We start from the raw sequence: 20,714 nt of genomic DNA, 5'->3' as shown, positions 1-20,714 counted from the left end.
CTCCAGTCTGGTGCTATTTACTGGGCACTATCGCAGAAAGTTAGGAAATCATGCTTTCAGACTGGAGAAGCAAATCAATGAGTGCTATCAAACTTCACCTAGGCCAATGATAATTGTTTAGGAGGCAGCGCTGCCCAGTGAATGGAGCTCTGGAGTCTGGAAGACCTGGGTTCAAATCCTGGCTCTTGTCCTCAATTTCCTCATCTGTAAAATGAGCACCTACTTCACAGGATCAAATATGAGACATTCTACATAAAATACTTTGCAAATCTTAAATCTCCATATAAGTTTGAGCTATTATTATTAGTCTCATACTTTTCTTAATATCCTCAAGCTCCCAACCCCTCCTCTACCCTCCTCATTTCTCAGAAGAGGATCCTCAGTTATCATTCAGTCAGCTCTCATGTCTACTTCTCTACTGTAACATAGCCCTGTACCTTCCCTCATTTATTCTTCTCTCCTGTCTGAGTTGTGCAGAGGAGAAGCTTTTTCAGGGTAGCAGTCTTAACAAGATCTCCTGTTTTATCCTGGTTTTCTCTTATCTAAGGCCTTACTCCAGCAATCATTCTGCCCACACTGCCCTTTGGTTACTTCCCTATCCCTTTCCACTGACTTTGCACCTTTCATCCTTTCCTAGAAGCACAACACCCCACAAATTGCCACCAAAGCCACTTTTCTCCAACTCTGCTACATTCTCAAGCTACCATGCTCACAGCACTATCCTCTTCCCCTTCCTTGCCAGTTCTTTTACACCTTCTTCTTTTTTTCCTCATCCACTCCTGCTTTTTCAAAAGGGGAGTCACCACCTAAATCCCCTGATCCAATAGCCTTTTTGAGCCTCATGCTCCTTTACCTCTTTATAACACTCAAACTGTTGACCACTCCTCCATCCTGTAAGTTTCTCCCCCTTCACTTCCAAGACTGTACCCATCTTAGATATTACTGTATGTATTTAGCATGCTTCAAATAAAAGGTAGAAGGGGGGAAAAAAAACAAGGAATGAGTATCTGAGGCAAGAGCTAAGTAAGTTTAGCAATACAAAAGATGCCTACGGATGCTAAGAGTTAGAAGCATCTACCTCGCAGCGTTGTTGGGAAGATCAAATGAGATAATCATTGTACGGTGCTCAACACAGTACCTGGCACACAGTAAGCGCTTATTTAGCCCACCTCCCCCACCCCCACTTCTCACAGATGAGAAACCTAAAGCATGGAGAGGGGAAGTCATGTCCTAACTCCTACTGTAGTAAGTAACAGGGCTGGGATCAAAACCCAGGTCTTCTGATTTTATATCCAATGTTCTTTCACTATTCTACATACAGCTCAACAAGAAACTAGAGAGTTCGAGAGGGGTCATAATTCAATAAATGATTTCAAATTTTGAGTGTTGATTGACATCTTAGAAGAAGCAAGGCAGCTAGATGGCACACTGACTAGAGAGCCCTGGCCTTGGGGGTCAGAAGACTTGAATTGCTACATTCTGGGCAAACAGATTCACTTCTCTTGAGCCTCAGTTTCCTCCTCTGTGAAATGAGGTGGATGGATCTGACAGTCCTTTACAGCTCTAAATCTACGATCATATGAAGTAGTGTACCACTACCCCCTTCCCTGGGAGAAATAAAATATTTAAAGCTCACACAAGGCAGTCAGGTGGTACACAGAGCTTTGGGGCTTGGAGTCAGGAAGACTTGAGTTCAAATCCTGCCTCAGATATTTACTAGTTATGTGACCTTGGTAAAAGGTCAGATGTGACTCAGCCTCAGTTTCCTCAACTTCAAAATGGGGATGACAACAGTACCTGCCTCGCACAGCTGTTTTGAGGACCAAATGAAATAATCTCTGTAAAGCAATTTGCAAACCTTAAAGCACTATACAAATGTAAGCTATTATTATTATTATGACCATGTGAGAAAATTACCCCAGAAACACATAGAAATTTTAAAGACTATGTAAGAATTCCAATCATCATAGAATCAAGATTACAGGTCACCTAGAGGCAATGGAAAGATGGATGGTGAACATTAAATAGGCTATATTATCAATAATGAGTTTTACAAAAGGAGTGATGCAAAAGATGTTCTCACAGGAGGCAGACTGGTGACATGGCAAGAACGAGTGAGGGGACAGGTTGGCAGTGTGTATGCCACCCTGGTTCTACCAAAATGTCATCTGGAAGACACCTGCAAGGCCAGCCCAAAGAGGGGGATTTATGGGAGAACGTGGACACACACGAGATAAGGTGTGAATGCGTAAGAGGAATCACAGACGCACTGGAATGTCAAACTGTATGTAAACACTAAGATACACAGACCTGAATCTGGGATGTTTGTTGATTGCCTCATCTGGAAAGAACAGGGACTTTGAAGCACCTCCTTCAACGGGGGTAGGTTTGCAGTCAGGTAGCGTAAACCCAGGACAGCCTAATCTACAAAAGATGGGAGAGTTGAACACATGCAGCATCTGAATTCCAGGCTAAACTCTGAAAAGAAAAAAATAATTCGATCAAAAAGTGGGCTAACCTACAGATGAAGCTTCAGTGGCTCTCTCATTGTCTTTAGACAAATTAAAATACAAATTTCTGTCTGGCATTTAAAACTTCTGTCTATCCTTCTAAGCTCATTATAGATGCTTCTATTTACACAGGCTGCCAAACAGACCTGCTCCTTAATCACTGGATGACATTCGCCCCCGCTTCCTCTATGCTTCAGCACAGGTTGTGACCCTCATACCTGGAAGTACTGTCACTTGCACGTGTCCCACTATTTTAATGCCCTCCCAATCACTGTGTATTCTGGAGGGGCACATATTCTATATTTGTGAATGTGTGCCCTAAGTAGAAGTGGACGGCTCGCACTATTCACTCTTGCACACCACCCCCACACACATCCCACAGAACGAGTGGCACATTCTTGAAGTAGGTGCTTAATGAATGCTTATTGACTATTACTACACCACAACCACAACAGAAAGTAAGAAAAGGTATCATTCAGAACTGGGGATGGAGGAAAAAGCTAAAAGATATCCCTCATTTAAGATCCTCTTCTAAAATTAAATAATTCCAAGGTTACACCTTCCTGGCTTTCTTTAAGGAACAAGGAATGAGTATCTGAGGCAAGAAGTAAGTTTAGCAGTACAAAAGACACCTGCAGATCCTAGATTTTAGAATCACCTACCTTGGAGGGTTATTGGGGCAAACGAGATCACAATTAAGTGCTTGGCACTTATTTAGTCCAACCACTCTCCTCTTATAGGTGAGGAAACGGAAGCTCAGAGAGTGGGACTAAATCCCACTTTTTACAGGAAGCCTTCAAGAATCCTTCTCAATTCCAGTGCCTTTCCTCTTTATTTCCTACTCATCCAAGTTCTATATAGCTTGCTTTGTATGCATTAATTTACATGTTATCTCCCCAATTATTTTGCAAACTCCTTGAGGGCAGGGGCTGTCTTTTGCTCCTTTTTGCTCCTTGGCACTTAGCATAGTGTCTAGCACATAACAGATGCTTAATAAATGCTTATTGATCGAGCATTTACATCTTAGTATGAACAAACTAAAGCAAATGCCTTTCTTCTTAGCTGGACTAAACTTGTAAAGAATGAAGAGTTTTGATTATATGGGAGGGCAGCAGCCATGAGAGAATTCTGAAACACCCGCAATTCCAGAGTGGGCACAGCCTCAGGTGGTATATATGGGCTTCTGCACAGATAGAGGGCAATATAATTATAATGATGAATAAGGGGAAATGGTTAAAAAGGAGGGACTTAGAAAGGATGGGAAGATAACAGAGAAATTTAACCTTTACCCCAACTTTCTCCATTGCCCTGGTGGTACCAACTCTTCCCGTGTGCCACTTTTGCTGTCTATTTAACACTACGCTTGGGGCCCACTCCCGATTGGAGCATTAATTACATTGAGAGTTTAATTAGGTCATCCATTTCAAAATGGTGACTTTCTGATAACATTTAGGGAAAACAAGTACCTTAATCCTATTAGTGAAATGTCCCCAAATCAAGAAATCAAAGAGACCCTACTCTAAACTTACAGTGCCACATTTCCCATTACTCAGCAGCATAAGAAAGAAATCCCCTTGAAAGCAGGAATTCTTCCATTCTTTCTCCTTTTATCCCCATGGCCTAGTACAGAGTTTGGAACATATCAAATGCTTAGTAAATACTTGCTGACTGTCTTTCCCATCTCATTTTACCCACTTGAAGTGTCTTTGTATAACCACCAAAAATGATAAAATGTTGAAATGGTCACTACTGATAATGTAAATTTCATGGAGTTCAACCTTTCAGAGATTAGAATTTACTTCTTGGTTAACAATCAAACTCCATTCTCACTTTACTATTCTGTAAGAGCTGCTTCCAAGTTCCTTTGGAAAAAAAAAAGTCCATACCAATTCCAACTGTTTCATGGCTTCCCAATTAAGTGTGAAAACAATATCAGAAAATTTCTTTATTGTTTGTTAACAGCCCAATGGATAAAGGGAAAGTACAAGAATAGGCTAAAGAGAAGAAATGTTGGGTGGGCCTTGACTTTCTTTCTTTCTTTTTTTTTTTAAGCAATTGGGGTTAAGTGACTTGCCCAGGGTCACATAGCTAGTAATGGCCTTGACTTTCAAAAATGTCTTTTTAGGGGTGAATCCCCATTGTTATGCAGGAAGGACCTACAATCCTCAACGACTCAAGGCAAAGGGGTAACTCTGAAAGTCTGCTTGCTCCAGGGAAGTTAGACAGGGAAAAAGAAATATTTGCTGAAACTTCCTTAAATAGTTTCATTTTGGTGAACAAAGGCAGAACAAATAATGAGATGAGGGGGATGAAAAGAAATTAACAGAGAAAGAAACTGACAGACAAACCGACAGACACATGTGGACCATTTATCAAACCATCAGCAAAATATTCTAAATTTTAAGGTGGGAAACAACTATTAAATGTTCAATTAATATTTGCTATAATTAATATACTAATATCTTGGGTCCAACTGCACAGCATTATAGACCCTGAGAATTCAAAGAGACTATATTTCAATCTCTTAATCTAACTCCTTTCCCAATAATATTGCTTGACATATGGTCAACAAGACTGGTTGAATACTTACTACGCTTAAGCCCTAGTCACTACTGAACAAAGCAGCCTGTTCCACTGATGAATAGGTCTATTACAAAACCTTTCCTTACATGGAACAAAAACCTTCTTTCTTCATTTGTACTCTTTGGGCTGAATTCTGCACAAAAGAAAACTCTTCAGATACCTGAAGAAGTTATCAGGTGTATACTAATAAGCCTTCTGTTTTACAGGATAAACATCTTCATTTTCTCCAACTATTTTTCATGTTTCACATCTTTCACCAATCAATCACTAGGCATTTATTAAGCACTTGTTCTGTCAAGGGACTGGAAATGCAAAGAAAGAGTTCCTACTCACAAAGAACTAAAACATTCTTTAATCATAGTCCAGTCTGTAGAAAGCCTCCCTAAAATGTCACCCCAAAGTTGAATATAATATTCCAAATGCAATATGCTGTCTGCTTACTTCACTGTTTTGGACATTCTGTCTCTTAAACCAAAGACTAAATTAACTCTTTGGGTAGCATACAACATAGCTGTACTTGTGCTCAATTAAAAAAACCCAGACTTTTTCTATAAAACCAAGTCTGTTCAATCCTGTACCTATAAAGTTTATTTCTTTTTTAAAATTCAATACAGGCCTTGGAAATTATCTTTATTAAATTCAGACCACAATTGCTGCCCAACATTTGGAGATCCTGATTCTGTCATCCAACCTATTATCTATCCCTTCAAATTTGTGTCATCTGCAAATCTGGAGGGAAAAAATACTTTCAATGTCTTCATCCAAATCACTGATCAAAATCTTTAACTGGATAGTCAAGACTGACTATCAAAGTAGCCAGAGTCTTACTTGTTTCATTCATGCCAAGAACTGGGAGAAGGCCATTGCAAAAGTATGGAGATCGTAGAGTGAATGAAGAGGAATGGAGTTAGTTAACTCTGGAAAGTTAAGTTGGGAGGGCCAGGTTGTGAAGGGACACTTTGTTTTAATTACCCATACCCCTAGATGCCTTCTCCCCCAAAACTACCTTGTGTTTACATATTTTGTACATACTTTTATATGTACCTATTGTGTTCTCTAATAGAACGTAAACTCCTTGAGGGCAGCAGGTATTTTGATTTTGTCTTTTTATCTTCAATGTCTAGCTCTAAAGAGGCATTTAATTAATGTCTGTTGATTAATCACAAGAGGTCTTCCTCAAGGATTCATTTATTCATCTGATATTTAGAATGTCATCAATCCCTTTATTCACACTATGTGGGGATTTTGTTATTCAATCAGCTACGAATTTACCTGTATTTCTCTTATCCACAAGAATAGTGATACTGTTAAATACCTTTCTGAAATACCACCTGGTATTTAATCTAGTGCCTTAAAGATCTATGCTTTCATGGTATGCTATTTATCAGTGCAGATTGCAAACCTTCCTAAATCCTCTGAAGATGGAATTCATGGGTGCCACAGCTAAATCTTCACTAATGACTTTCTCCTAATGTAGTTAGGCTGGTCCTTGGCCAATAGGATTAATATATTTGAATACTTTCCACCTTGGCAAGACCCACCAGGAATTGTGTTCTACCAGCACAGCCTTCAAGAACTTAGGGTGACTCTGATACCACAAGGCACAGAAGGAAGATCTTAGTGGAGGACCAAGATATTAATCCTAACAAAAAAAGAAATGAGATCTGGCTTGTGAACTTGTGAACTCATGCAGTCTTCTAATGATCACTGTCTTCATTTCTTAGAGTTCACTAACTGATGAATAAGTTATTCTTGTATTATCTGGGTTTGAAAGTAAGGTGAGGCTACAGGGGTTTTTTTGTTTGTTTTCAGGCAATTGGGGTTAAGTGACTTGCCCAGGATCACACAGCTAGTGTCAAGTGTTTGGTCTAAGGTCACATTTGAACTCAGGTCCTCCTGACTTTAGGGCCGGTTCTCTATCTACTGCACCACCTAGTTACACGCCCCCCTCCCCCATAGTTTTTAGAATCCACCCCTTTTCCTTACCTGTCTTCCATCTTCTGATCCCTCCATCATTCTACACTATTCTTCAAAGATTACTAGTGACAGTTTAGCAATCACACTCATTAATTTCTTCAGTAGCCCAGGATGAAATTAGCCTGGGCCGGGAAACAACTTCATTTGGAAAAAATAAATCTCTTAAACTTTCTTATCACTTGCCTTAGACTTCATTCAGTTTTTTAAAATCATATTTGTTCTATAATTTTCAGTCTACAGGCTATTCTCCTGGATAAAAGAAATGACAGCAGGATAGGAATTAAGTAGCTATGCTTTTCTCTACTAACATTCTGTCATCTTCTCCAAGTAACAACTTATTCTTTGTGTCAGGCTAAAAGCTCCCTTAAGGCAAGAACTATGTAAAAATTTTCATTTTTGCATCTCTAGCCTTCAGTGTAGTGCACTGCACACAAAAAGCACTTAATAAAATCTTGCTTAATTATTCTTTTACATCTATGAATATCTGGAAAAATCCCAGGTTGTTGTCCTTAGCAGAGTTCAAAAAACTCAATTCAATTGAGTACAATTGTATTTTTTGTGTATTATATTGATACTTTACACCTAAGCCCATTATATGTTCAAAATGTATATTACATGTACAGCTATGTTATGGAATGTTATGTAATAGAATATGTTAGAGTTTGGTTTTATCATTCAAGCCCCACCTGACATCTTGGTTATGTGATCCTGGGCAAGAAGTCACTTAAATTCTCAGTTCCCTGGGCAACTCGCTAAGACAGTAAGTACCAGGGCAGATGCCTACCTGTAAGAGGGAATTTCTTCACTGAGAGTTCCCTACACCCATGATATCATAAGTCTGATTCAAAAAATTATTTCAAATTATTATTCACTTCAAAAAGCATTTATTAAGTGACTACTGTGTGCCAGGTACAATACATAAAAAGTAAAAAATCAAAGTCTTGATCTCAAGAAGCTTACATTCTATGGGATATTATAGAGGTATTATAGTATTGTATCTTTGCTTTAATGGCATGTTATGAATATCATCTATAATTTATTTGATGTAGATTTCTCAGCCAAGAACAAAAGCCCCAATTATTATGTTATTCCTATGGGAAAATACAACCCACTTTACAGCAGTATGCTTTATGAGTTTATAGAAATGTACTACAGCTGAAAGTGTGGAGTGACTACAATGTATTATGATCCACAATGAAAAAAGCAACCACTTTCTAATGATTCTACTGCTTTATTTTTAACTTATGGCCATTTAGGATCTCTTAAGCCATAAATTAACTTACCTGGGAAATGACGTTATAGTGCATAAAGCCTCATTTTCTTTTAAAAGAGATGAAGCCTCCTGCCTACGTTTTCTCATGTTGTCTTCGACTGTGTTAAATTCTGACATTGTTCCTCCATATGGCTGTCCTGGTGTCCCTTCAATCATATAGCTTCCATATTCTGGTCTCCAAAGTGTTGGATGGCTAATTGATGGAGAAAAATTGTTTAGTTTTCATTCTTGTGGTACAATTTACTCGATTATTATAAGAAATATGTTTAGTGAATGATTAGATACCACAAGAGGAAAAGAGCATAAAGAACTTTGTAGAGTTTATTATTTTCCACAAATCTTTAGTTATGAAAAGGTCTCATACTATTAATTCAGAAATATTAAAACTCTAAAAATGTTCAACACTAGAACAGCAATTACACTAAGTGACCTTCAACACTAAATATGATTAACATTACTGTGATGATAATTTTTTATTTACCTTTTATTAATTTTTATTATGTCATTCTTCCTGCAACATTCGTAAGCTGAAGCCTGTCTTTTGTTAATATTCACCTCACCTGGCTAAAATGTGACTCATGGAATAAAGTACTGAGGGGAAGACTTTGGGAGTTGGAGCTTCCCAAAGTTGTCTGTGACAACATTTCCCTGACTCTAAGCTTTTTAGTTATCTTTGTGACACTAAATTCTTTCCCCTCCAATTAGCCCAATTGTGACTTCTTTAAAATGTAGCCCTATAGTTCTGTAAATGCAGTTCTGTTTGTTTGTTTTGGCAAATTCAGTGTGTTTAAATCTGTAACTGTTTACTAGTTTGTTCTAACTTAGTTTATTCAACCTCAATGACACTGAAGGAAGCATGGGATTATGAATTTGTTTTTAACTTGTATAGCCAAAAGAATGATGAAACTACAACATGCAAAAGAATTATTTCTCTCTCTGGTGTTATTTTCTCTACAAAGGCTTGTTAGAAACTCCAATCTAGGCTCAGAGTTTGTTTTTTTCTACCTCCTGAACCTGTGTTCATGCATAATTAAACCCTAAGTTTTTACCTTTATAATTTCTGTTTTGTAGTAGCCTACCACATGAAGTCAAAAAGGAGGTACTTCTCCCATAACAACTGTTGCTCCTCAGTGACTATTTCTCTCTGCAAAGTTACCCTTCCTTTTAACAAACTAAACAAAATAAACCAACACATTTTTAACAAGTATGACAATATATGCCTCATTTTGCACCTGTATACCACTGCCTGATCGCATCAGAAAGAAGTATGTTTTATCAGCAGTCCTCAGAAATTAAGCTCTGTGCCATACAATGGTATCCTTTAAAAAAAGAAAAGGAAAAGAATATGGCCTAAAGTAAATTATTAGTCAAATGGGTTGAGCTCAATGCAATGCAGGACTATAACAGTCAGGACTAAGCAAGTCGGCTATATATACTGCTTACTTTGGGTTTTTTCTTTCCCCTTTTTCTTGTAACGCTTCAAGGACTTCCTCTCCTTTCAGGACCACACGTACTTTTTTATTTTGGTGATCAAAAGCTACCAACATGTATTCCACCTATTTGAAATAAAGGAGATAAGAAAAGAAAGATGTTAACATTCCTTCAAACTGGTCTCTGTGCATTTTTTTTAAGGCAAGTTGGGGTTAAGTGACTTGCCCAGGGTCACACAGCTAGTAACTGTCAAGCGTGTGCACTCTTACTTTTTCAACAAATTGGTTAAAGAAAATGGCAGCGGAATATGGTGGTCTGAGAAGCAGAGACCACTTTGCTCAAAGTCAGGAGTCTCCATTTATTTATACTGTGACAGAATGCCTATCAGTTTTCATATTATGAAAATGCATAAAAACTAGGTAAAATTTTATGACTAAAATATCACCCTTTCTAAAACCCTGAATAATACTCTAAGTCTTGCTCTCTAATAGACATTTTTTCTTGTTCCACTCAATACTATCACATAGTGAAAACAGTGACTGTTAAGAATCATACCTTCTAGTTGAATACCAGTTTTGGCGGATATGCTCCAAACTAGCCTGCTTCAGGAATTGGTCATGCAAAGAATAATAATCTCTTATCTTATAACATGTTCTGGAATTGCTTTAAATATGCTAGGAAATTGACTGTCAAGGCAAACTTGATAATCCTTATCAGAATTACCTTTTAGGAGCCTACAGAAAAAAATGCTAACATCAGAGTAGTGAGGTAAGGACCTCAAAGTCCGCTAACCTACAGCTAATCTTCTGGCTATGCAGTTATTTTCTTAACAGTAATATTGAAAGTTTTCACACACTCAAACCAAATTCTCCTTGTGCTTCTAACTATACCATATTTTCAAGGTTGGGGACCCTAGTAACTTTAGAATAATGAATTAACAGCTGCTATGATTCTGTAAATTTACAGAACCATGAAAGTTTCCACATAACTAAGAGACTGACTCTGGTGAACTGAGAAAACAAAATGCTGTTGGTTTCCCTGAAACACATGGCTGATAATGAAGACAATGATAAAAATATTTTATGCAGGAAAATCCGAGATAAATCAGATAAACCTATAAACTTTTGGGGATGTTTTCATTTCTTTTTTTTAAATCTTAAATTGTATTTAGTAACATACTTTTTTTTTTTTACTGTCCTCGTCTCCTGTGTCTATTTTCACATTAAAGTCACCTACTATCAAGGCAGATGTTGCCTTAATTTGGAGAATTTTGTCAAGTTCTTTCTGGAAGTTTGCCACTTCATGTTTTGCAAAAGATTTTTAGCACATAAGTTGTACAAGTCTTTAAGGCAATCTTTCTACTTATGTAAATCATGAGATTTCCAAGGTCAGATAACCAAAGTATGCCATGAAATTTTTTTTTAATATAATCTTTGGGTGCATGATGGAACCTACTCTACTATCTACTTTATTTGCCTCTCCATGATATACCTCCCATTTGCCTAAAGTTTCTTTGTCTTACAGCTTCATTTGTAGCATGAATGTCTGATACAGTCATCGCTGTGGTTCATTTCCTCCAATAGTCTATCTTCATGTAACAGGTCTCTAGACAAAGGGTTCACATTTAAAGGATCAGTAGTTAATTAGACAGTCTGTTAGCTTCGTAACATCCTCAAACCCAATTTCTGTCATTCAGGCAACATCATGATGGAAGCAGAAAAGGGATATGCAAAGCTGAGGACTATTTTGTATTTTTCCCGTTACTGGGTTGTCATGGTCAAAGAATCCATAACCTACCTAGTAGCCAATCTGCTGGTAATGATCTCTGTATTTACTTAAGTTGGTTCTCAGACAGGCAGACGCTGTCAGTGAAATACTGACCAAATATATTTTCCTAAATGACTAATGACATAATAGTTAAAAAGGAGGCCTTAAGTCACAGCCAATTGAATTCAAGCTGTCCTCTGGGGCCAGTTAGGTAGAGTACAGGGGATAGAACACTGGCCCTGGAGTCAGGAGGACCTGAGTTCAAGTCTAGCCTCAGAAACATGACACAAACTACCTGGACAAGTCACCTAACCCTGACTGCCTTGAAGCAAAAAAAAAAAAAAGGGGGGGAGGGAAAGTTCTACCTCTGACAAATATACTGGCTGTAGCTGAGTTGTTTCAGTTGTGTGCTACTCTCCATGATCCCATTGGGTTTTCTTGGCAAAGATATTGGAGTAGTTTGCCATTTCCATCTCCAACTCATTTTACATATGAAAAAACTAGGGCAAACAGGGTTAAGTGACTTGCCTAGAGTTACACAACTGTTAAATGTCTGGGGCCACATTTGAAGTCAGAAGATGAGTCTTCCTGATGCCCAGGCTGAGCAGTCTATCTACTTCACCACTTGGCTACCCCTACAGGTTTGAAAGTTTGGTCTAATTTAATAAAGTTGTAACACTGTGTGTGGGGGCAGCTAGGTGAGACAGCCCTGGAGTCAGGAGGACCCAAGTTCAAATCCAGCCTTGGACACATAACACTCACTAGCTGTGTGACTCTGGGCAAGTCACTTAACCCCAATTGCCCCCCCCAAAAAAAGACTCTGTGTGTATGTAATCTGTAAATGCATTTTCCATATGAAAAATTATCAAATGTACTCAAAACAATAGCTGAACTTCACATAAGTTTCAAAATAGTAATCCAATAAAATAGGTACATTATTTAGTTCTCTATTTTAAGTGCCTGCTGAGCCCAGGTGGTTTGTCATCTTTATAAGATGACTTTCTAAGAATGGGTGGAATCCAATTAAGGGTGAGGTATAGGTAAGAGTGAATATAGCTATGCAAATAGAAACAAAAAACCCAAAGAAATTGTTTATTTGTCTAACTAGGAAACATACCACACAGAGAATAGGGTAGGAGTCCTATACAGGAGATATAGAAGATATTCTTGAAAAGTGTTGCATTTGGCTAACCATCTTAGTGTTGGCTGAAAGGGCTTTCAAAATTAGGATATAAATCTCAATTTTGTCAAGTCAGTTTGTGTAACAGAAGATGATGTAGCTTGGGAGTTAGAAGGGACTTCAGAGATCACCTAGTCCAGTCCCCCACCCCCTTTTTTTTTTTACAGAGGAGGAAAACTGAGGCATAGAGTAGGTACCCTGGGGCAAAGATGAGTTGACTGGAGATTTGAACCCCTGTCAGTAGACTCCAATCTAGTACTTTTCCTACTATACCATACTGCTTTTTATTTAAACTTGGAAGTGAAATAACTTAAGGCCAATTTAGTTCCAAACCCAGCTTTCATGTTAATTCCCCTATTGTGGAACAATTCACTTACAAGGAAACACCACTCCTAAGAAAGGCATGTAACCACAGCCCTGGCAGGTAAATGACTTTGTAGGGGGGGAAAAAAAAGACTTTTACCTGTGCCCTTCATCTTCTTTTCTGCCCTATCCCACCCATCCCCCCATCCAAATAAAATATAAAATAAAATAAATCCATGTACATATTACCAGCAGTAAATGAGCAAGTGAGTAAGGTGGATTTCAGCAGTCGGTAACCCAGCCAAAATTACTCTGAATGGTAGGTCACAAGGCTTTCATTTATCATGCAAATTATTTTATGTAGCTTCATTGTGATCCCTAGGAAAAACTCCTCTTAATTCTGATGTTAGTTTCCTATTTTGTCAGCATTCTGAAATATTTTTCATTTTCCTAACACATTCTGACCCAAAGCTCAAAGTCGGATGGGCTAGGTGGGGATGGGAACTTACCTGTTTTTAAACCCTTCTCAAACTTGGCCCATTAGTCAAACCAAACAGAAACCAAGAAGAACCAAACCAAACAGAAAAACATCAAGTCTGACTATGGCCTCTTGGCAGTGTTGCATGATGTAGAGAGTTCTGGCCTTGAAGTCAGGAAAAATTTGGGTTTAAATCCTACCATTTACTAATTGTGTGACTCTTGGTAAATTACTTACCTTTTATGAGCCTCAGTTTCCTCATCTGCAAAAGGGGGAATGAATTATACCTCCATTACATACTTATTATACCTCCATTACATACTTCACAGGGTTGTTATAAAGCTCAAACAAGATAATGTATGAGAGGCGCTTACAAGCTTTAAAAGCACTTGATAAACATCAGTTATAACTATGACACAAACTAGAATCAGTTTTAATTTCAGAAGAGTTAATATGAAACTCAGTATTTCAGAACAGAAATAAAATAGAAAAAAAATACTTTCAGATAAACAGGCATGAATCTAGCTTAGTAGTTTTTGAAAATCTACTTGATATCGTAAAATATTTCGCATACAAGAAAGCATAAAATTCTTTAAGAATTATTTACATTCTATAATATTTACCTAAAAGGCTCTTTTCTTAGTATCCATCTGTAATTGTAATCTAAATGCTTAGGTATTTGTGCTTTGTATGTCTCTGTATACAATAGGCACTCAAACACTACTATAGATGTCTTGCTAAGAGACACAGGTATGTGAAAAAAGTACTGACTCTCAAAGCAAAGGGCCCAAACTCAAATCCCACCTCTGGTACTTCCTACCTATGGGACATTGAGCAAGTCCATCTTGGGTCTGTGTTTCCATACCTATAAAACAAAAGAAGCGGTCTAGATGGCATGGAAGTCCCTCCCAATTTTAGAGCTAAGATTCCCAGCCAAGGTAAAAAGGGCTTGACTGCTCAGTTTCAGTGATGAAACTTAAGGAGTATGGGCCCAAGCTGAGACTTTTGCCCCTCACCCCAAAACGAATTTGGGTCCCATTTGCCTATGGGACTCTCCTTCAACTCTCCTACTGGGTCAAGGAAGTCTCTAGAGGTCGCCTGAGATTATAATCCTATCAACTGGCCTTTCAATATAGCCTACACCCAATCTACCAGTTCTGTTTCCCTTAACCTAGTCCAGCCCTCCCTTCCAATAGCCCCTAGCCACTTCCCATCCCAGATCCTATCTAGATTCCATTCAACCTCCTAGTCACTCCCATCCACATCCTCCCTAGCCTGTCCTCTCCAGTCACCCCAGCCCATCAAGATACCCCTTCTCCCAGCCCCTCCTCCAGTTACCCCAAACTACTTGGCCATTCCTAGATCCCTCCCATATTATTTCTGTATATAAAATCCATCCTGACTACTATTTAGGGGCTGAGACTTCCTCATGCCCCCTTGTCTTTACAATGTTACAATGTTTAGATTCCTTAAGAGTCTGGCCAATATGGTAGATCTTTAATAAACCTTGTCTTTGGCTGAAAGAAGGCTTGGGTCGAATTCAATCAGGCAGGACTCAAGTGTCATGATTTTGGGGTCCCAGCACCCCTAAACCTCAACAAAACCATAACTACCTCCTGCTATCACTTCCCATGGCCCTTCCTTCCTTACCTCACCAATTAAAAAAAAATCCCCACAAAAAATAACAGTATTAACAGTAAAGGGCAGACCTAAAACAATTCTTCCTCAAAATATCCTCCAGAACAAGGTCCTTTGTAACTAAGAGTCTTCCCCTAAGGCATTAGATTTCTAAATTTAATTTACCTTGGCATCTAGCTAGACTGAGTACACAAAGAGAAACTCAAGTGCAGAACTAACAACCAAAAAAAGGAAATACTCGCCAGAAGACCTTTAGAAAGACGGCTTCCTGGTTAATTCAATAAAACCAAGTCACTCCCCTCACCAATCAAATGACCTCATTGAGGAGATGTTCTCTCCAGCCCACCCATGCCAGCCGATCCTGTGTGATTCTTAAGTCCAGCCAGAAGAGGGAGGGAGGGTCTACTTCATGTGCTGTGGGTCTTTTCTGATTTCTCTTGACACTGTAAGGATATCAGTGGAGCCTTACACAGGTTTGCCAAGATTTATTCCTCACTCTTGCCATGTGACTAGTCCACCTTCTTTATTCATATGAATCTTTGATGTCACCTTTATTCTACTACTCCTCTGTAACCTTATCTTCACCCAATTTCCTTCTCTCTATGCCCACCAAAGATTTCTCCAATGCCTTTGGCATGATTTTTAATTTTAATTATTTGGAGACTGCAGTGTTCTTTTGTGACTTAAGGCCATATTGTAACAGCAGAGTATTAGTATTTCCTAATACAACGGGAGCAAAGAAGGAAAAGACATGTGTACAAATACTTATGGCAGTTATTTTTATAGTGACAAAGAACTGGAAAAGATGGGTGTGTCTATAAACTGGGTAATGGCTGAACAAATAATGTTCTATGAACGTAATGGAATACTATTGAAACGATGAAGGGGAAGGTTTCAAAGAAAGCCTGGTATGAACTGATACAGAGTAAAGTGAGCAGAACCAGGAGAACAATTTATACAATGACAATAAACATTGTAAAAGCAAACAAATCTGAAAGACTTCAATGGCCCATCACGATCCCAGGGAACTAGTGATACGTGCTATTATACATCACTTCTCTGCGAACAGATCAACTTAAGGTACAGCATTTGAGACAAGTATTTTTGGTCAAATGTGAGAATTTGTTTTGCTTGACTGCATATTTGTTACAAAGGTCTTGTTTTGAAGGGAGAGAAAATAATTGGGGGTAGGGGTTGGAGGAAGAAAAAGATATTGGTATTCTCCTGCACAACTAAATCTAATAAGGTCTAGTAACTCCAAAAGGTAGACATTAAGCTTGTCTCTAAACATCAACATTATAAAGGTGTTCTACAGTCAGAAACGCAATCAAATGACAGAAGAATCTGTGTATATCTATTACAACTAAAGTCAGCCATCCCAGTCATCCTAATGGAAGCACACTTCCCTATCCCATTACTTCCCAGTAGGGAATTAAGTGCATTAATTTAAAGGAAACTATCTTGTCACTGCATGGTCTCTTACTGTCCTCCTTCCCTCTCCTCACATTCCTCAAAGCTATTCCAAAGCTTCTCTTCAGAGGCTCATCTCAGCATACAGAGGACCTCACCTATGTCTTTATTGTGAAGACCGTGGGGTTTGTGGATTTAGAGTTGAATCCAAATCTTCAGGTTACTCACATCCACACCACATCATTGCAGAATTTCAGAGTTGGAAAGGATCTGAGTATCCATCTTGTCCATCTCATACACAAAAGGAATCCTCACAACACTGTGGCATGTGGCCATCTAGCCCCAACCTGAAGAACTCTAACAAAGAGCCAGTCCATTCCACTTCTGGACAACTCTAATTGTTAAGAAGAGTTTACCACCATCTAAGTCTGCTTCTTAGCAATTTTTACCCACTGCTCCTGGTTCTGACCTCTGGCACCAAAAAAGAAGTCTAATCCTAATCTCTTTTCCCCATGACAGCTTTTTAGAGACTTTGAGATAGTTATCACCTTCTGTCCTTTCCCTAGTCAATAGTTTGGGCTCCTGTTTCTGTCTATTGGATAGCTCCACCTGCAGCTCCCACTGACACCTTAAATTCGACATGTTCAGAACAGAACTTGGGTGCCTTTCAAAATTTGCTCCTCATCCTAACTTCCTCATTTCTATCACCACGGCACTAATCACTTTTTTAATAAACCAGGTTGAAAACTAAGGCACCCTTGATTCTTCCTACAGATCCCCATTTCACCTACCACATTCAACCAATGGCAAATCCTGCCTTTTTACATCTTACATCTCTCACTCTTTCCTTTTCATTACCTTTAGGATCAGATATAAACTCCCCTGCTAGGCATTTAAAACTTTTTATAACCTCTCTAGCTTCCTACACAATGCTCCTCCCTAGTGCTGTGATTTTGCTGTACTGATTTACTTTCAGCTCCTCCCACATGACACCTTCCCATCCACTTTGGTGCCTTTGCACTGGCTATCCCCTATGCCTGTCCCCTCTCCCTTCCCCACTCCCCACCTCCTTCTTGGAAACCTTGGCTTCCTTCAAGACACACCTCAAGCACTACCTTTCTTCAGCATGAGACTTTTTCCTGGTACCCCCAGAACTTGGACAATGCCCTCCAAGGTGACCTTGTATAAATCTATATAGGTACGTTATCTCTTGAATTAATTCCTTGAGGGGAGTAAAAATGTTTTTATATGTCATATGTGTTTTTATATTCTTAGCACCTAGCAAGTCCTTAATAAATAAATGCTAAAATGATTCTCTCTCACTGTTACTATCCTTGTTCGGCATCCCTTACCTCCACGTTGGTCATTTAGAATCCAGTCTCTCTCTCTCTCTCTCTCTCTCTCTCTCTCTCTCAATCTATCATTCACACTGCTGTTAAAGGTCATTTTCCTAATGCGCAAGTCTGATCACTCCTCCCCTACCAACTAAAAAAATTCAGTCTGTCGCTCCAAATCCTCCACAGCCTGGCTCTAACCAAACATTCCAACATTATTTTATTATACTCTTCTACCTTCCTGCCAAACTGGACCATTCTCCTGGTTCCCTGATCTCATTCTGCCCTTTCTTGTTTATGTGTATCTCCATAACAGACAAGACTATCTCCATACCTCCTATTTTTTTTGGCTGTTGAAATCTTTAATAACCAAGCTGGGGGTGTCACCTCCTTTCAGTTCTTCAGTCTGACAGGCATCTCTTCCTCTACTTTCTCAGATCATCAGAACACTGGTCTTAAGAGTCTAAACAGGGGCAGCTAGGTGGTACAGTGGATAGAGCACCAGCCCTGAAGTCAGGAGGACCTGAGTTCAAATCCTGCCTCAGATACATAACAATCACTAGCTGTGTGACTCTGGGCAAGTCACTTAGCCCCAACTGCCCTCACACACACACACACACACACACACACACACACACACACACACACACACACACAAAGAGTCTGAAGAGCTGGGCTGGAGGCTCAGCTATGTGATTTTAGACAAGTCACTCCACTATTCTGAGCCTCAGTTTCTTCCTCTACAAAATGAGATTAGATCAGAGAGTACCTATTATTCTTGACAGCAACTCTTATCATACAATATTCCTTGTACCAATATCAATATTAAATCCTTCAGAACTCCAGGGCTGAGAGGGTTATGTCTTTTTTTCACTTCTACTCCTTTATGATGTAAATTGTTGGAGGCATAAGGTTATTTTGGGTCCAGCCCACTTCACATACAAAAAAGTCATTAGTTTGCTGCAAATATTTAATCTTCCCCATTCCCTTTTCCCAAGGGAAAAAAAAGTTCTTCCTTTAATGCTTCAATTTAACTAAATGCTTTATATTTTTAATCTCATTTTTCATTTCCTAATATCCCTCCCTGGAACACCCAGAACCCTGCTTTATAACAAATCAAAAAAGTTAAACAAACATTACAATTCCTGAAACATACAGCTCACCTGTAAAGGGGAGGGGCAGAAATTAACTTAATCCCTCATCCCTCCCCAAAAGAGTACTCCTAATAGGTTTCAGTAAAGAATATGTCAGCCATCCTGAGACATTTTAAGAGCTCAGTCTCAATTTCACTTATTTTCAAGTGAAACCATCATATTTGATACAATATCTATGTCATACCATATGCAACCTGAAGTAAGTTTTTGTTTTAATGAGGGTGGGGCTTAAATAAGCCTCAGAGATATGATGGCAGGATTAAAAGACACTAAGCAAATATAAAATCATTTCATATCCCGTTTTGCTTCTCTGTATACTGTTGCTGGGAGCAGCAACCTGGACATACAGTACAGCTAAAGTAATTAAATGCATGCTTGGACAAGCATGAAGAACTTCATCCTTGCTATAAAACTAGCCAATATGATTAAATTTAAACTATGCTTTTAAATTAAGAATCATAGTGCCTAGAAGGGTGTTGGGGACTCAGCAGATGCTAAAAATACACTTGCTGAATTCAGGATGAAGTTCAAGACAGCTCATCATTCAAGTATTCAAGATTGAAATTTCACCCTTATACATTTAAAGCTGAAAGGGACCTCAGAGGGGTCAGTTAGCCCAACTTCCTCATTCTGCAGATCGGAAAACTGAGGCCCAGAAAAGCAAAGTGAGGCATGCCAGGAAGAACCAGGATTCTAATCCAGGTTCTAGGAACCCAAATCTTTTCTGCTGCACCATCCGATTTTATTGACTCATTATGGAGGGGGACGTGAAAAAAGGAGAGATGTGCCAGTAATGCCCTGGCATGTTCTACCAAAGTAGAATGCCCTAAGCATGCACCCAAGGGAAAACTCTCTGTGTCTGTCTTCCAAGGATAAGGCCTAGCTAAGGCTAAATTCCAAGAGGCCAGTTGGCTACTGAGTGATGAAGGTCTGTTTCTTTTTTTAAAGCTACAGCAAGGCCCAAATACCATTTACTAACCGACGAGCTGTAATTTGCACGTTGACAGGGAACACCTACACCAAAGGAATCAAGGATGCCTGGAATATTGCATACTATAAATTAGTTTAATATCCACTGTTTTCCATTAACAGGCCAAGACAGGAGAAACTGAATACTGATTTCCCTTTCAGAGGGTTTAGAGCTTTGGGAGAGTGCAGTCATGGTATAGCATACAATGCAGAATTTCCTCATCCCTGTTCATTTTCACTAGGGTGAAAACATACCTTTGGAAGTTCTCTATATGGCTAAAAAGCAATTAGAAGTATAAGCTTTGTCTTCTTTTTTATTCCAATTATCCTCAGGACAGACTCTTAACACCTTAAAATCCAGATGATTCCCAAACATTATTTTCCTACTCACAGACTCTTTATCCTTATTCATCTGTCAGGGCACTAGATTAATTTTTAGTAATTTTCCCAAACTTCTCTCATTATTCTCTTATATTTTAGCCAATGGTATACTTCCTGTTCCCTGAGTGGCATCTTGATTCCCTACCTCTGCACCCTTGTCCACACCCTTTCCTCTCCCCATCATAGAACACTGTATGTGCACAGATTTGCATATGTATGCTATATACACACATACACATATATATGGCACTGACACTAAAAAGATGAAAAGCAAGCTAATTCTTGCCTTCAAGGAATTATAAGAAGTTACTAGAATAAGTCTCTTC

The 20,714-nt window shown here is 38.8% G+C and overlaps 1 protein-coding gene across 3 annotated transcripts in view; it reads right to left on the bottom strand.

The window, feature by feature from the left end:
• The window catches only part of GCLC (glutamate-cysteine ligase catalytic subunit), an 80,429-nt gene that overhangs the window by 28,876 nt on the left and 30,839 nt on the right, over positions 1 to 20,714 (bottom strand). For 2 of the 3 annotated variants that reach the window (XM_020993858.2, XM_020993856.1), the window contains exons 2-4: positions 9,787 to 9,899; positions 8,354 to 8,536; positions 2,311 to 2,424 (exon numbers count right to left, since the gene is read on the bottom strand). In XM_020993858.2, coding sequence (XP_020849517.1) covers positions 2,311 to 2,424; positions 8,354 to 8,536; positions 9,787 to 9,899 — 410 coding nt within the window. The remainder of the gene's footprint in view (positions 1 to 2,310; positions 2,425 to 8,353; positions 8,537 to 9,786; positions 9,900 to 20,714) is intronic. The other variant, XM_020993857.2, reaches the window with a different exon arrangement.

The sequence above is a fragment of the Phascolarctos cinereus genome, unplaced genomic scaffold (genome assembly GCF_003287225.1).
Source record: "Phascolarctos cinereus isolate Bilbo 61053 unplaced genomic scaffold, phaCin_HiC Scaffold_5;HRSCAF=322, whole genome shotgun sequence".
Lineage (NCBI taxonomy): Eukaryota > Metazoa > Chordata > Mammalia > Diprotodontia > Phascolarctidae > Phascolarctos > Phascolarctos cinereus.
Note: the sequence above shows the minus strand (reverse complement) of the source record. Positions and strands in the feature narration are given on the sequence as shown.